This window comes from Acanthaster planci, linkage group LG06, assembly GCF_054643075.1.
Source record: "Acanthaster planci isolate LZ-2023a linkage group LG06, COTS_SCS, whole genome shotgun sequence".
NCBI classification, from domain to species: Eukaryota; Metazoa; Echinodermata; class Asteroidea; order Valvatida; family Acanthasteridae; genus Acanthaster; species Acanthaster planci.
Window position 1 is genome coordinate 3,430,306 of NC_141782.1, and position 17,923 is coordinate 3,448,228.

Below are 17,923 nucleotides of genomic sequence, written 5' to 3' on the forward strand. Positions count from 1 at the left end.
CATAACAAAAGGCCATTGCCATGATGACGCGTGCTGTTATTGTCGTGATGATTCTAACTGGTACCCATCAATGTGTAGTGCAAATAAGATGAACAATTGTGACCAGTGACACGATATGGCGCATGCATGATGCAGGCAGGGCAGATACGGATACCGGATGGAGTTTTATTACCGTACGTGTAACATAAGCATGTCTGAAGTGTACTGAAGTGTAAGACACTCTATTCCAAACAACTCAAAATGAGTTCCTGTTAAGAATCAAAATACTTTCAGTATTCAACCAAGGGGCTTCAAGGTGAGGAAAATTCATTACAGTGATATGTATGACGCGGTTTTCTTACCATGAACTTGTTAAAAAAGAGAGGTCCTAAGCCTACATAAATGTGGTCTGGTAGTTGTAATTGACCAGTTACGCTATGGTAGGCTATTATCTTCTCCGCAAGTTGACTGGAGGCTCACAGGCTATTGTGGTAGGCCTAATTGTCCATTACCAGCCATGTGTGCGGTACAGTCTTAGTTACATTTACATTAACCACGCAAAAAATTATGATACCCAGCTAAGCAAGGCTCAAGGCGAGGGACAAAGGTTTGACTACCCATCCCCCGGCTGGCCCCGCACGGTGGTAGGGGATTCTCGTGTTTTATTTGGTTCATTTGCCGTGGTTGCAAGCACTGTCATGTGTTAAGGAGCTAATAATATGAATCCGTCTAATCCTGACAGGTTTTGAACTTAAAGTACCAGCTACAAGTACAAAAAGTCTAAATACTTTCAAAATTCAACAAACATTTAAAAATATCAATAAAAACTTGGCAAGTAAGGAAATGGGAAGTAAGAAGGGACAAGAAACAGGATTTTATGTGACCATATTAATTATTTTATCTGACTGAAAGATGATTTTTATTTCTTCTTTTTCACCTCCACAAAGTAATAAAGTATGCATATAACCAGTCTTCAATGTTATTGCTTGCTTTGACAGATGGTATCTGCCTGTCTTTGAAGGCAACATGAATATCACATCAGCACAATGACAATTCCAGTGTCATTTAAGAGTGTTCTTCACTAGTTCTTGTTTGGCCATGGTTTAGGCTGGTCCAAAAAAAAAAGTGTGAACATTTTTGCAGTCTTCCAAGATGGCAAACAGCAGTGACCCATCTAAAATTCACCACAGTCACAAGGATCAGACAGCTGGAGTGAAGAAACTTGGAAAGGGCCAACTGGCCAGAAACCTGCACGAGAAATTCACAGCGCAAAATGAGGAGAGAGAGTGGGTGGACGCTCTCCTGGACTGCAGTCCACAAGATGAGACGTTGGATGCCATAGTCAACTGTTACAGCTGGGATGAAGTGTCCACGGGATGGAGACCAGCAGTTCCAAACCCCACATATGTCAGTCGTGTTGCAGAAAAGAAGGACAGCGAAAAAGAGAAAGAAAAAGACAGTGCAAAGAATAGGAACACTCAAAAGTTGATTGCATTCCAGAGTGATCTATCGTGGAAACAGTGTATAGAACCAGGAACTTACCGATATGTGTACCGATCAGCCTATGCTGGTGTGCCGAGGAAGAAAACCTTCAATAAGGGCCCAGTGAAAAGGCCCATGGACGCCAACCTCAAGGAGCACATACGAAAGGTCAAAGAGCACCTGGAAAAGGTTCTTGTTCAGCAGGCTTCGCCCAGGTCTCAACAAAGGCCACTGGGAGCTGTTCACAACCACGGGGACTATGTCACATCCTTAATAAGAGAGGCTAAACCCAACAGAACTCAACCGCTCCCTGATGTCACCTACTCACCCAAACCCAATCATCCAAATGAGGATCAAACCCAGACAAAAGTGCCCAATGTCGGAATAACCTACACCGTCAAGCGGGGCAGTCCCATCCAGAAGTCCCAAAAGTCAAGCCCCTTGCCACATCCCCCGCCTGCACATACTGAGAACAAAATGCCACACGATCTTGTTGCCGCACTGGGCTCCAAGTTGAATGATCTCATCCAGCAGGACAGCTTCAAAACCAGACTAAAAACCACGAGACACTCCAAGCCCAAAGCCCAGGAGAAACTGAGGTCTAGCTATGAGAAGTTTACAGTTCCCGCTCAAGTGGAGTCTCCCAACTTGAAGCCGCTGGTCAAAGTCACTGCTGGCCAACGACAAATCCGTGATGATAATGAAATCATTGGAGCAGTAGCGAAAATGAACAAACAGGCCACTTCAGAAGCTGATGAAAACCGTCCAACTCACCACCTGTCCCAAACTCTAAATAGAGAAAATTTGAGAACACCTGAACAAGAAGTGAAGGAGGCTTCCCAAGACCACAGCTTTGTGAAACTGGACCCTACGAACAAGAACTTCTTCACCTCTGGGATCGCGGGTAAAGCCGTGAGCCCAATGGAAGTTCAAGTGCAGATGCAGAGCCTCGCGGGGATTTCAACTATGCTGGGCAAGAATCCTGTGGAGGTCAAGAAGAGAGGGACACTGTATCCCCAGAAGCAGGGATCAAGTGTCCCCAGTGGGAGGGGCGATGCAGGCTTTGCCCTCTCCAATCACCTAGGCAACCCACTGCACCGGGGTGTGGTGGATCGTGGAGTGGCAGGGGCTATTGCCTCAGAGCTCCTACCTGGTATCAACGGACACAAAATCCGTTTCCCAGTGCAACAAATGTACCGCATCATCTGAAACCATTCATTCCTTGTTTTAGAAATGTAGTCCCGTCATTTTGCCCCTTAGCCCCAAGATGTGCAGATGATACAAAATGATCGAGTTTGGTTTGTTTGAAATATTTGAGAACATCAAAACAAGTGCACGAGGTTGGTCATCAGGGAAGGTTTGTGCCAATTCACATTCACTAAGCATATTCACTTGCGTTATGTCAGATACTTAATATCAAATAACCTTGCCTTTTTCAAATACTGAACTGGCTCATTGTGAAAACACTTGGTACATGGACTATGTACATTACCCGACCCTCTACTGAATCTCAAATACTTGAAAATTTTAGCCATTTCATCACATTGTTTAGTATTTTAGATTTGGAATATTTCTTAATCTGAAAAGCTGTATTTTTTATGTGAAGCAAAAATTTCCAAAATTTTCTGGAGGTGAAGCAGAGGTCCTCAATACATTGTTATTCACCAGCCAGGATTTGAGTTTGCAGAGGCTTTTTGTCAATATGTGGTACCTCATTTACAGTCATTCAGAGTACTCAAATTTTTGGACTGTAAATGTGCAATATCACATTTGTAGTTGGCAAGTTTTGTACAAAATTGCTTTCGTGTAAAATTATATGGACACTGTTTTAAACCATATTTCTGAAACTCCTGCAAAATTCCAAACGCACCACCGGAGATCACACCTAGGCATTTTGTGCCCCAGGTATGAGCAGCATTAAGTTATGGCCAATGGGATTTAGGGGCATAAATACAAACAGAAAACATTTTTAGTTAAACCGATCACATTCTGGAACAAGTTGTATAGGGTCCTGCATTGACATGTACGTGTATTTATGTTAATAGCAGGGTTTTTTAATGGCTACCATTCACTGACAACAGAGTAACCTGAACTGTTTGTGGAATGTGAACCCTCTTTCAGTCATAAGAGTTACAATCACAATTCCATTCACTTTCCCTTGCTACACTTTATGCATAGGCTAGTCAGCAGCAGTCAGATTATAAATCTGGTTGGTACTGTTACCACTCAAATTCCTTCAACAGAAAAAAACAGACAACTAGTACACGTACAACTATTAGCAGTAGACCCTGGTAGACTGGTAAATGCTGCTAGCAAAAAGTGGCATGTTAGTCGTCCACAGTCAAAGCGCAGCTATACCAAGTTATATTATTAGTCGTAGCCAGTTATTTCTGCTTTATATTGGGAGGAGTCTTTAAACTGTTAAAAACAGTCACTTAACTGATTTGACTAACATTTTGAATCGACATCTTCAGACTTCAGTTGACTAGATTTTGTCCAGAATAGATGTTTGCATAAAAAGATTTGGCCATAGAAATTCAACCCTTTAATCCGAAAAAAAATACAAAATGCAGGCAGCTGCTTTGCAGTAGATTGTTTGCACAGGAGCAGGGGTATCTACAAGTTTATTTATTTTCCGAACTCAGAATAAACAGGATTCATACATATAAGTGGATGAACATGTATGTGTACTATGTAGAGTGATCGACAGGTACATGTACATCATGAACTTGCACATGTCCATGCCAACGCACTGAGTACCAGCTGTCGGCCAGTTGCTAAGGCAACAAGCCTGTGACCGATGAACAACTCAAAAGCTTCAACAGCTAAATCGTCAGAGGTCTACGTGTCATTTAAAGGATTACATTAATTGTGTCGGAAGGTTGTTGAAGGTTTACTGTGCCGCAAGCATGTTCATCATGTCCTTGTGCATTAGAACCAATCTGCCCAGTGTGTGCTGCAAACACCATGCCGCTACCAAGGCATTATATCCCCGTTGCGATGTGGAACAAAAAGTTGGACAGAGGCAGAGTGCACTTTTAACTCTGCCAAAGCTGTACACACACACACAGATCATATGGAAATTTCTTTTCATCGCTGCTTAGTCTGTGTCAATAAACCTGCGATAAAGGGTCCTGCCAAATGTTTTGTATAAAGACTTCGATCCATCTGCATGTTAATCCATTGACTAAGCATGTAACACAATATATGGTGGACACGCATGGGGGCCCCTGCCTGTGATCGTCACAACAACATCATCACCACGATCACTATGTGTGGTGTAGTGCACTTAGCGACAACCTGCTTCATGCGCATTACCTTGGAATTTACATGTACGTTGTACATTTTCTAGTATATTATACATAAAGTACCTGGCACTATAAATGTGAAATGTCATGCATGCATATGCCGTTACATGTATTCCTTCAAAAGACATGAATCTATTTTCAGTTAAATATGTACATGTATTTGTTTCTAAGTTGGCGAAACAAAACTGGAGAATACAAAACTTAAACATTTGTTTTGGATTTAACATAAATGCTCCTTCTCTGTAGATGTGATTAGCAAAATGAAAGAAAATTTACATTTTGGCAATCAGGAATGTCAAAAGGCATGTTTATCTTCTTGTATGGACCAGATAGACCTTGTTTACAATAAAATTTATGCTGTAGCCTCTAATTCAACTGAGTTGTGGACACTGCAGGGCCTATACAGGTTACAGACTCAAAAGTTTTCTCATGTTTATATAATTTGTGTGTGAACAGGGACAGTGCTAAAAAAAGACAATAGCATGAATGTCACATTGTCATGAAAGCCTGTACTTGAAAATTGCTACAGTTTCTTTTTCACGAAATCCACGTGCCATTTTCTAAAATGTGCAAAGAGCATTGCTGTGTAACGTGTAGTGTGCAGTTCTTGCAACAGAGTCGACATTAATTTTATGTTATGCGTCCTTTCTTCCGAACTTAGATCAAAAGAAAAATGTTTGTCCAATTTTACCCATTTTGTAATAATTCCAGTTTCTAGTTTTCTTGAAAAGCTCAATGTCAGCAAGGTCGACTTCAACATTTGTTGCATAAATTGCAACAATTTGTAGGAACTGAACAATAAATGTTGCATCAGAACAACGTGCATGCGTTAAACTAGGAATACTCCTCAGTTCATTCTGTCGAAGGATGAAATCCGATTTTCGCAGGTGATTGGCGAAGTTTTTTTGCGGTTTACATTTCATACAACTTCTTCCGCTAAAAAGAAACAAGCAACTCCAAAAGCCAAGTAAACGACAGTTAGCAGCTTATTATCATGGTATCCAAGCCACCTAAACCAATTACTGTAGGAACTTATTTTTCTGGTGTCTGTAAATTTGATGTAAAGACTTTCCAACGGAAGCTTCCATCCCTTAAAAATATGCTTTTCCGTCCATACCAGTACTGCCGAAGGTACTTTTTTTGTTAAAAAGGCTGTTTTTAAGAATATTACTCATTCATTTTATAGTTTATGCATTCGGATATATATGTATTGAATACACTGAATACTTTTGATGTACAGGTATATACAGGTGTTACTATTTTTTCTGTGAATGCAAACTTTTGTAATTTTGGTTTATTAATCGTCAGTAACATTCGTGTTACCTTGCAATTTACATTTCGTTGCTTTTGCAGCTTTCGTTTTTACTGAAGTATTGTTATGCTTGTGCCTCCATCAACTTTTTTCAACCCACAGTTCTAAAACCAGGCAGAAAAATAGCAAGTTATCTGCTGATACTGATGCAGTCAAACCTCAATGATAAGAGGTCCATTGCAGATTATCTATGTTGTAACCGGAACCATATTACCGGGAATGATTATGTTGCCGGGAATGAATGATGTACCAGTATGTAGGTTTGATATTCATTTACAGTGCGCATGTCAGAGCTGTTGTCCAAACTATAATCCACATTTTGCTTTCGCAAAATCCCCGTGGTTTTTAATATGGAAATTGCTGTTTAGTTTTGAATTGTTCAATTACGATATTGGAACAAGCAGTTTTATTTTCATCATTAAAGTCCTGATCTGAAAATCTAATAAGTTTGAGTTGTTTCTCCTGTAACATTGTACCCCAGCTGTGGAAAGTTTATCCTTTTCCCCTTATGTCAAGTGGGCCGCCGGGGGAACCGACGTTCGTATTTTGGCACGTGACTCCCTTTTTTCTTCACACTTGCGGCGCTGTTTCAGTCGTATTGGTCATTGGCTCTATCCTGGATACCGTAGAGTATGTGAACTGGTATGTGTGTACATGTATCTACAGAAAATACATGTAATTTGTCTTTTGTGACGTGCATTAATATTCAATATTACGGTACCAAAAGGTACATAACTAAACTAATATTCTAATCAGAGATTCCAATATCGCGCATACGACAGTGTAGCCTTTGCAATCGCTGCTATACCGGTATTTGAATGTTATATTACAATAGCGTGCGGGTCACCGCCGGCAGAACGGCTGGCTACCGCCTCGAGCAGAAACACCCCCTCATCGGTTGGAAAGAGTACACAATTTTGTGGGTAGCGATGCAACTGCAATACTTCTGTTCCTAGTCGGTCAACCGCCGACGCGCAGTTAAATACATGTAGTACGCCTACCAAAGGAACTAAGGAAATAGCGCCCTCTCTTGATTCAACTCAAGGCCTATACCATCTCGTTTTCGGGGTTAATACATTTTATTTATTTGTGCGAGCGGATCTGTAGCCTATGATATTTAGAATGGAGAAAAAAGAGATGTCTTTTCGATCTATTCCCATAATTAAGACTGCTGAAATGCGCGATGGGGCGGTCTGGATCTTATAGTTTGTATCGCACGCATCGCAGTCTAGTTACGATGTGTAACTAGTTTGATGCCGGCAGGACACGCGACTTCCGGCTGTGCTGGCTATAGAGCTAGCTACCTGTGACAGGTAAAACAAGATTTCCACCCCACCTCCGAAAAGGGTCGAACAGACATGCGAAGCTAATGCCAGCAGCTCTTGTGCACAAATTAATGCGTCACCGGATCTTCTCCTCTGAATTGTTTTATTCGTGAAATATACTTGAGTACAAGCCAGGAACACTTCATAGAAACTTTTTTTTAAATATTGATCTCATAGGCCTAAAGGTCTTCCTGCAACATTGCAAAGTAAAGGTCCACGGGGTCTTTAATACTTTGTGACAACACCTCATCCACGGATTCTGTATCTTGATTGGCTGAGAACTACCAAAAGAAGGAGATGCTACTTCCCTTGGCCTACACCTAGGAGCGTAGAGAAGGCATTTCCGAGAGGGAGGTGCCAGAATCAATTTGCCGACTTGTTACTTGCTCGCCAACCTCGTGTCGTTTAAAATTCACAAAGTGCGGAAGAGATGTATATCGTTCATGCACCAATTTGGATTCAATTTTTGAATGCCATTGAAACCAGATTAACACGTGTAATATTTAACTTGTGACTGCCATTCTCTAGTTTTAATCGACGATGAATAAACTTGTGCTTTCTAAAGCATTTGACGAACTGATTAATGATCAAGTGACAAGTTACAGTGCCCTCGATTATTTTTCCCCACTGCACATGCAACCCCTTATAAAACACACCATGAACAAGATGCAAGCACTTCTTTCCTCTCGGCAGTAAATTCCTCCATTAATAAAGTTTTGACAAATAGACGACTTTGGGTTCGAAATATTCTGACCAGCATTACGGTAGTTAATTAATACAAGTAATAATTGTTGAGAGGTCAGCAGCTGATTGAAGACTCCAGATGTTAGTACGGTTGGCCTGCATGTAGATTAAATTCCTGTGACAGGTAAAACAAGATTTCCACCCCACCTCCGAAAAGGGTCGAACAGACATGCGAAGCTAATGCCAGCAGCTCTTGTGCACAAATTAATGCGTCACCGGATCTTCTCCTCTGAATTGTTTTATTCGTGAAATATACTTGAGTACAAGCCAGGAACACTTCATAGAAACTTTTTTTTAAATATTGATCCCATAGGCCTAAAGGTCTTCCTGCAACATTGCAAAGTAAAGGTCCACGGGGTCTTTAATACTTTGTGACAACACCTCATCCACGGATTCTGTATCTTGATTGGCTGAGAACTACCAAAAGAAGGAGATGCTACTTCCCTTGGCCTACACCTAGGAGCGTAGAGAAGGCATTTCCGAGAGGGAGGTGCCAGAATCAATTTGCCGACTTGTTACTTGCTCGCCAACCTCGTGTCGTTTAAAATTCACAAAGTGCGGAAGAGATGTATATCGTTCATGCACCAATTTGGATTCAATTTTTGAATGCCATTGAAACCAGATTAACACGTGTAATATTTAACTTGTGACTGCCATTCTCTAGTTTTAATCGACGATGAATAAACTTGTGCTTTCTAAAGCATTTGACGAACTGATTAATGATCAAGTGACAAGTTACAGTGCCCTCGATTATTTTTCCCCACTGCACATGCAACCCCTTATAAAACACACCATGAACAAGATGCAAGCACTTCTTTCCTCTCGGCAGTAAATTCCTCCATTAATAAAGTTTTGACAAATAGACGACTTTGGGTTCGAAATATTCTGACCAACATTACGGTAGTTAATTAATACAAGTAATAATTGTTGAGAGGTCAGCAGCTGATTGAAGACTCCAGATGTTAGTACGGTTGGCCTGCATGTAGATTAAATTCCAAATTACACTCATTAGTGCCACGAAGGATCTTGAAAAAACCTGAAGAAATAAAGACAAAGAAAGAAAGGAAAGTTTAATGACAAAGGAAAAGAAAAACGGAGCCCTCAAGATATGGCAGTCCAGCATGCAAGTCGTTCTTGCGAACTGTTATTGGATATAGCGAAAAGAATGTACATGCAGGGCGAAATCACTTTATAAGAATGTACATGCAGGGCGAAATCACTTTGCATTTAATTCCACACTTCAAAAACGTCATCGTTACTTTTAATTCGTGCCTGCTTCGACAGAACAACTGCCTTTTGTTTGTTTTAAGTAAAATGCCTTGCGGATAATTTACTCTTAAAACATTAAAGGTTAAAAACACTGAATTTGACTGATGACTAATTGGACTTTTGATTGGATACAACTGAAACTCTACTTGTATTCCACTGTTCGCTCCTTTTCCTTTCGATCAATATTTTAAAATTGTGTGAAATCTTCCAAGATTATATCGCCTTGAGAGTGACCTTTAGATGCACCGTACATTTATACTGAAGAACTGTTTGTTCATATCTATGGCAAGTTGCTGGCTTTAAGAAAAGGGCGTTTTTCATCCATGTATACACGTAAGGGTCAATTCCATCATTCTCCAATTAGCATAAATTCTTGCTTCAGATATTCACGTTCAAGCAAAATGTAGAAGAGTACCTACCACAGGTATGAGTGCCGTGATCTTTTGGCAGGTAACCCGTTTTTGCTAAGCACGTATTTTCCGCGCTCTGAGCTAAGCAGATCCATGGAATTGCCCCCCTGATTGTTACCTTTGTCGCCCCACTCGGAGTTCCATGAGTTGGCACACAGCCAATATTTCTGTCCGTTCTCAACGCCCCAGCCAAGGACTTTAACTGAATGTACGGCAATAAATGCACTCCCTTTGTCTTGATAAACACCTTCATAGAAAACAATTTTGCAAAACAGCATGAATGACACTCAGAGATTGACCCGAGAGTCTGGGTTAGATTACGCCTTTCTGAATGCATTTGCGTTTTGACAGAGTGCGTTTTTCTGTCACACTGAGCCTCCGCGACTTTTCCTGGTAGGCCTAATGTTCTTTGACATAAATTCGTTCCATTGACACAATGTTGACACTGATTTTGTAAAAACCAGACAAGATATATAATATATGATATTCAAAGTCTTCTTTGCCTAGCATTGATGTATGATTACGTATGTTGGGTTTCCTATTTATATTATCAGCAATTTTGCTGTGTTTTATAGGATAAACGTCAAATGGAAAAAAATGAAAAGTGGGTTTTTTTTATTTTGCCAGATACCTGATCGGTAGAGTAAGAAGTCCGCGTATAGATCCATGTCCCCTGAAACCGGCCCGTGATTCATGATTTCGTTCTGAATATCCGCCTCATGGTGTCCAACACGATAAATTCGCAGACCTCGAGTGTTCGAGAAAGAAAAAAGATTATTAAAACAATGCAGTTAAGCAATCTAGGAGACTGCATGTTGAAGTAAGTTCTCGCCTGGTTCCATTAATGGTCAACTACATGGTCAAAAAAAAAACTGGCGATCGTCCGGGCGGTGTTAATCGAACTATAGTTAACTGTAGTCTCGACCGCTCGAGCTTGCCTTGAACGTGTGAATCGTGGAGAGGTTAGTTAAAAATGTTCGTTGTTTTACTTTCAATATTTACAGATTTGTTTTAGAAATATGAAGCGTGCACCTTTCTTCTTGTCGTTTTCGTACGACTTGGGGTAGCCACGCCTGCAGGTTTTGTTGCAGAATGGCTCGTCGGGGAGTGGATCGGAACACGAACCATGTGAACCTTTCTCATAATGATCGCAGGGCGGATAGGCGTACGGTCGGCAACCGGACGAACTGTTGTATCCTCCCCCGCTCACCAATCCAGTATCAAACCAGTACAGCCAAGCAATAGTAGTGGAACCGCCAAAACAGCTAAAGTAACCCCAAAAAGTATACAAACGATGAATGTAAATTCTAAATTTGAAGGGTTTGGGGGCTTTAAGAACTCTTTGAAAAATGTGCACTACGTATCCCTAAGCGTGCCCTTAAAAGGTTTCACCCAAGTTAATTTCTTTTATGGGCTCCTGATAAGCCACGGTCAACATGGTGCATAGACATGGAAGACCTAAAACTCCACAATTTTGAGCCATTCCTAGAGACAAGTCCCTCCCCCCCCCCCCGAAACTTTGGATCTGGTATCAACCTTTCAACATTGCTGCTATTATTTTTTCTCTTACTTGTTACTGAAGAAGGGTGAAAGCGAACAAGCCACTGAGTCCTCAGCAGAGAAATTGAACTGCTGACCGCTGTGCGTAATGCAGTATCTATCGGTCATCGCTCCCACAGCAGAAAAAGCCTGCAGTGCAACAAAGTCAACAAAATCTCTTCGAGTGATAAAATGTAATTGCTATAGATCTCTGAAAAATAATTATCTATCTGAAACGCCACGTCATTTTGTCCCCTGAAATATACTTTACTGGTATTAATTATACTGGTGGCCTTTCTCTTTGATAATCTTCTCCATGCCGTCCACTAGCGTATAATTATTTGTCGGCGTATCTTGATTTTTTCTAGGCTTCAATCCCATTAAATTGATGGGATATTTTGGACCATATCACATATAGCCAAGGTTGGGGTGCGGATTGCACCCCCCCAACTCAGCTGTCACATGTCTGCTTGTTTTCGAAACTTAGCATGCATGTGAAGATACCCATTATCAGTACAAAGGTGAAGTTCATATTTACATAACCTCACAAAGATTTTGATTTTTGTAGTTATTTGACGTTCATGGCCCCACAAAAAAGTATGAATTTTTGGTTGTGAAACCAGAGTGGTTGTGACTATAGGGAAACCTACCGGTTTGTAATACCTGTTATAAAGATCTTTACTTAAGGGTTTGAGAGCCGGAAACCTATTCCAGGACAGTAGGTAGCTTAAAAATGTGTTGCGTAAAAGAGATATCACTTAATCTGGTACTCGAAGTATTTGCATTGAGGGCCCAACCGTGCATTGTACACTTCATTTCTACATAAGTCACCACAATATATTGTTTGTAGAGTTGCAGGAATCGAGTTTTAATAAGGGCACTTGATTCGAGTCAATTGCATGCATTTTCATAAACGCATTAACATACAAAAACATCATTTGTGCACAGAACATGCTCGCGTTTAATTCTTGACTCTCCCAAGAGTAGTCCTGCAGATATCTGTCACTGAAATATGCATCTTTGAGGGAGTTTCAGGTGACACACAACATAACTTTTTGAAACAGAGTCACGCTTTCCGTTAACACTTTTATGTTGGTGAAGTATCAACTCGAAGCAAGTTGAAATGGTACCACAAATTATTGTGAAAGAAGAATATACGTATTAATTTGTGCATAAATAAAATCAAAGAATCAAATACTAATCAGAACATGACGCTATCATAATGTCACTTAAAAGTGTTTATGGGGAAGACATGTTTGATCGACCAGCCAAATTTCCAGTCAATCTGATTAGATCTTTATAAACATAACAAGCAATAACGATTTGTGATGTCACGAAATTTTGTAAAAACGTAATTTGTGTGGATGATTATGAGCATTGCAAAACGAAGTTTGAAAACCCTTGTTTTGTTCAGGCGACAGTTCCTCTAAAGAATGAATAAATAAATTTTGATAATTTTTAAAACCTCTGCTGATGTTTTATCATGACGTCATCCCATTTTCAGTAGTAACACATCGCACATTTGTTGAAAAGGGAAACATCTGAACAAAGTTAAAGGCTTTTCTGCTGTACGCGGAAAGAATAGAGGAAAAGTGAGATGATGTAAAAAAAAACCACAACGAAAAATCTTTACCAAAACAATGCTTTCCCACAAATTGCAGAAAAGCCAACCGAAGGGCAGCCTGGTTGTATGCAGTGACCTCAAGAATATGAAGATTGATCATGCGCCTACCCAAGATGCCTGGCAGTTCCCTTGGGCATAGATGCGACCAATTGAAGTGCAGTTTGGCCACTGCACCCGAGCGTCGAATTCTTCAGGTATGTCGCCATCAGCTCGTTCTCGTTCGATTACTGGTAGTTTAGGGACTTTCTCCAGTGATAACCTGGAAGTGCCAAGCCGCTTCAGCACAGACTCAGCAGTCTCACCTGCGAAGTTAGGTCCAGCCTGCCGAGAAGGTTCAATCAATCAGCTATAAGGACAACTTCAACAAAATAATGTGCAATACCTCTTTAAAAGACAAGCGTTTCGCTTATTTCTGGAAAATGGCCAAACGAGTGAAACAAGTAGCACAATAATGGTTGTTTGTGAGGAATTTAATATTATGGATTTGTTTAATATCGAATGAAATAACCACTTGTATATCTAGCGAGGGTGAAGGTGGGGGTGGGGCGAGGTAGCCCCCTTGGGACACGCCCCTTTTTATAAACTGGTATCACTTTAGGAGCGGTATATATAACAGCACCCTCCTTTCGGAGAAGGAGTAAAAAAAACTTTAGCTAGTAAAAAGATAGGGTAAGTGAACGAAAAATGACAGCAAAGTCAAAAATCTGTGCCCGTCATTTTCCTATCCGAGGGTTCCGGGGTCGGCCATTAGGGGTCAACTTTCAGGCTCCACAAAGACCGTTTGTGTTGCGGTATTAGCTCGTTTGGCTGTTGTGACATGTGATTGTTACTGTTGTTGTCGCAATTTTGTTTGCATTGGTAAATATGGTTTGTTAAACATGATTACGACTGTGATCTATTTACCTTCCAAGTTGTGTTCATGGAGTTGATTTTCTTCACCAGGTCAGCAGAGTACTCTACGAAGTCCTGATCGAGTGACTTTGAAAGCAAAGTTGACACAACAGCCAAAGGGCCAAGGAAAACGGCGACCAACAGAATCTTCATGTTGCAAATTGGAAGCAGGCCTGTGACTCCTCTGTAAAATAATACCATCGTGGTATTTTGTAGTTATTTAACTTTTATACCTGACAGTGATAGTTGTGACTTTGAGTATAGTAATGCAAAATAATATTTCTTGCTTACCTTGTCTTATACCCAACAGCTGGCGAATAGTTGAGTGAATATTGGGTTGACACCTTAGACTGCAACCCTCTTCAAAAGAAAATGTAAGCCTTGGATTCGGCGTCGGTTTACAGTCCATCGATCAAGTGTTGATAGGGTGATTGATATATATTTGGGCCCTCTAGACGCAGAGTTAGGTTTTGCTTGCCATGTCGAATTTAAAGATGAACCTTGAAATTTGCTCATAGATTCAGCGTTCCTTTGGCTCTAAAATCGTGCCCATTTGAATCGGCCACCAATACCGAAATGAATAGGCCTATGTATAAGCAACAGGGAAAAGTTATAGACTAAAATCAAAACAAAAAAGGAAAAGAAAGCGGGAAAAGCAAACTAGAAGTAAACGTGAGAAACATTGGTGGGTGAAAGTGTAATGCAAGCCAGCCGTCTCCTGCAATTTCAGAGCCTATGCTCCGCCTGTACGTTCTCAGGCTGCAGGTGATGAATGGTGGCAGTCTGTCCAGCTAATCACTCAACGCCCATCACTCCAAGAAATTGTAATCATATTAATACATGTAATAATGATGATTTAGCATGTGTACTGGCGTGTCCTACATAGTGTGGACCTCTGCACTGTCTAGATATGGATTGGGGTGTATGTACTCAGATGTTAAAAAAAATATTATGGATTATTGATAATTGAGTTTAAGTGCTAGTGTTAGTTGCTTTAATTTGAGTACATGAGTGATATTGTATTTTGAGTTTCAGATATTTTGAGTGTCATTTGATCAGAGCTATGAAGTAACTTTTTATGTGTTTGTTTATGAGATGCATACTTTTTACAGGTTTGTTTTAGTTAAGTTCCTTCAGGTCCATCGTGTCCCATGACGACGCCACCTCTGACCCGACGTTGACCTTGGCCGCCTCTTCCTCGTCGTGTAGTCCACTAAGAGAAGCGGACCTGCGGTTGCAGGCAGCAAGGCTCTGTCAGCCGCGAGTTCCCGAAGGGACTCAGGGGAATGTTGCATTTCTTCAGCGATGCTTTGATGTGTGCCAATTCTTCTGGCCGCCAACCGTGCGGTGGCCCTCTGCTAGTCCTCCGCAGAGGACCTGACGAGGGAGACGCTCCGGGACCATGCGAAGTGCGTGGCGACCCACCACAGCTGACTACCAAGCAGCAGAACTTTCAGTAGGGGTGCCGCACGCCTGGAAGTGATTGCATTCCCCAAAACGCGGCGCAGGCGTCTGTTAGGCCTGCGTACAGTACGCCTCCAAGGTGCAGATCTGCGATCGGTACGGAGTCCAGGCCTCACAGCCGTACAAGAGGATGGACACGCAGACTGCATTGAAGACCGCCACCTTTGTTTGGAAGGTCAGCCTGTAATTGAAGAAGACTCGACGGTACAGCCTACCAAACGCTGACGCAGCACGACAGATTCTTCGATGGATTTCCACACTGAGGTCAAGATTATCGGATAGCTCCGTACCGAGGTAAACAGAGGTGTTGCTAGTTTTTAGCTCTTGCTTCTGCACGGTGTAAGTGGAGTGGTCGCACCCTTGCTGCTGCTGCAGCCATATCTTGTCGCAGTTGACAACCAGGCCCTCGGGTAAATATATGTCTGCAAGCACGTCTAGTGACTGCTGGAGGTTCTCAGTGGCGAGCGTCCGACAAGAACTGCGTCGTCAGCGTAGACTGATGTGCACGTGTTAAAGCTTGGGGAAGTCGAAGGTTGAAGAAGCTGCCGTCCAGTGTGTATCTAATTTGGATGCCATGGTCCGCATGGCCCTCCAGCTGGGTGTATATTACGCGCATCACTGAGGCCAGGAATAGCTTAAATAGGACTGGAGCAAGTACACAACCCTATTTCTCTCCCACGGCAACTGGGAACGGCGCTGACATCTCCCCGGAGTACTGTACCCAGGCAACCATGTCGTCGTGGAACGCGTGCAGCACAGCAGTAAACCTTGGAGGACAGCCAATTTATGCACGACGCCTTACAACAACTCGCAGTTAACTGTGTCGAATGCCTTTGTCAGATTGATGACGGCGGCGTACACGCCGAGGTGTTGCTCCTGGCATTTTTCCTGTATTTGGTGTATGACGAAGATTACGTCCCCAGTCGCGAGTTCGTGACGAAAGCCGCACTGAGACTCGGGAAGGACATTGTCCACTGTTTCAGAAAGCAAACGGTCCATAATGACTCGGGCTAAGACTTTCCTCAGCAGTGGACAGCATTTATTTGCCACGACTGTTGCTGCATACGATCTTGTCGCCCTGTCGCTTATGAGTGTGGGCAATATTGGCATCCTTCCAGGACTGTGGGGTCCAGTCCACTAATTCAAGCCCCATTGAAAACAGTGTAAAATCAGCACCGTTCAGGGCCCAATAGCATGCACGCCAACATCCCTGAGATTTCTGAAACACAAATGAAATTCTTGTCTGGTCACTTATCTTTCAATTTCTTTTTAATTTTTATGTGGGTTAACCAATTACATATTTAATTATTCCCACAAAACAAAATCACCCCCCCAAAAGTGATTTTTCCGAAGTCTGATTGCAGCCATTTTTCAAGTGGCAACCCTCAACTTTCTCGGGCACTTAGGACCATTTTTCAACCGTAGTTTTCAGCCCTTCTGCCCTCATATGAAAGCTCAAAGACCCAGGGAGTTGATCCTGGCGACGATTTACACAATCTCAGCATTTTGGGGGCCAAACAATCTCTTTTTTCAAAAGATACTGTGGGGGCACTTTTAATGCTAATGAGCTGGTCAGAAATTCTCACTTGAATTAGTGGTCTGCACCCTGTGGCACTGCTCCGGCCTCCCAGCAGGCATTCGTAAGGCTGTGGAGCTCACAATGACAGCTTCGAGGGAGGCATGCCCACCGTACTCCAGCAGCTTGGCCGGCACTTGATCAGGCCCAACGGCTTTTCCATCCGTCAGAGACGCAAGTGCCTTTATAGTCTTTTCATACGATAGAGGAGTGTCCAGGTGCTCCACCACGGGCAGTGCGGGCAGTTCCTCAATAAATGATGGGATTGCATGGAGTACGTCTGTTAACAAGCTCCCCCGAGTGCTCCGCCCAACTGGTGAGTATCTCAGCTTCCTTTGCATGAAGTACAGTGCCATCAGTTGAGCGGATAGGATGGATTAGTGGTTTGATTGGTCCACAGACCGCTTTAGTCCCTCGTAGAAGAGATGAAGCCGGTTCGAATGAAAAGGAGTTCTGCCGAGAACTGGTTCTCCATCTCACACAGCCTGCACTGCCTCTCGCTGTGTTGCGCCCTGGAACACTCCCGGGAAGCGGGGGTGTTGATCTTCAGCGCGGAGTCATGTGCTCAGTCCTTTAGATCGAGCAGTTCCTTAATCACCAATTCATTCTCGTCGAATCAGTCTCTGTTCTTCTTCCTACAGATCCCAAGACGCTCTTCGGCCGCGTCCAGCAGCAAAGCCGCTCTGGGAGCTCCAGCGATTGGAAATTTGAGGCATCAGCTGAGTCATGAGACACAATGCGCTGTTGTACGGCATCAGCAAACTGTACACGTGTCTCGGGGTCTTTCATTCTTGCAGTGTTGACCCACCGAGATGCATCTTCGAGACGACAAACCAATTGTCCGCAGACGCTTCAGCACCAAGCATCACACGCGTAATCCTAATCCTCCTTCACGGCTTCCTCAGAAACCAGCGTCAGGGCATGAGCGCTCTTTCTTGTGAGTGATTCACCCTTGGCCAGTGGCAGTCTACAGCTCATGAGTCGCACGGACACACCAGTG

General features: G+C 42.4%; 2 protein-coding genes across 2 annotated transcripts; one reads left to right on the forward strand and one right to left on the reverse strand.

Annotated features, from left to right (window-relative positions):
* Positions 1-99: 99 nt before the first annotated feature.
* Positions 100-6,527, forward strand: LOC110986102 (uncharacterized). The gene is made up of 2 exons (XM_022247743.2): positions 100-295; positions 978-6,527. The coding sequence occupies exon 2, from the start codon at positions 1,132-1,134 to the stop codon at positions 2,668-2,670; it is 1,539 nt and encodes a 512-aa protein (XP_022103435.2). The 5' UTR covers positions 100-295; positions 978-1,131; the 3' UTR covers positions 2,671-6,527.
* Positions 6,528-8,372: 1,845 nt separating this feature from the next.
* Positions 8,373-16,138, reverse strand: LOC147798738 (cathepsin B-like cysteine proteinase 3). Its single transcript, XM_087138484.1, has 8 exons — positions 14,175-16,138; positions 13,896-14,067; positions 13,101-13,313; positions 11,400-11,518; positions 10,862-11,094; positions 10,461-10,577; positions 9,948-10,076; positions 8,373-9,186 (listed from the first exon to the last, which is right to left on the reverse strand). Exons 2-8 carry the CDS (start codon positions 14,034-14,036, stop codon positions 9,113-9,115), a joined length of 1,026 nt encoding a protein of 341 aa, XP_086994610.1. The 5' UTR covers positions 14,037-14,067; positions 14,175-16,138; the 3' UTR covers positions 8,373-9,112.
* Positions 16,139-17,923: the final 1,785 nt, after the last annotated feature.

Excerpts from the sequence above, each read along its gene's own strand:
- LOC110986102 (XM_022247743.2), top strand. The coding sequence starts at position 1,132 with ATGGCAAACAGCAGTGACCCATCTAAAATTCACCACAGTCACAAGGAT.
- LOC147798738 (XM_087138484.1), bottom strand. The coding sequence starts at position 14,036 with ATGAAGATTCTGTTGGTCGCCGTTTTCCTTGGCCCTTTGGCTGTTGTG. Across the intron at positions 13,314-13,895 it reads CCATGAACACAACTTGGAAG|GCTGGACCTAACTTCGCAGG; the intron begins GTAAATAGATCA and ends CCTTCTCGGCAG. Across the intron at positions 9,187-9,947 it reads CTCCGAGTGGGGCGACAAAG|GTTTTTTCAAGATCCTTCGT; the intron begins GTAACAATCAGG and ends TTATTTCTTCAG.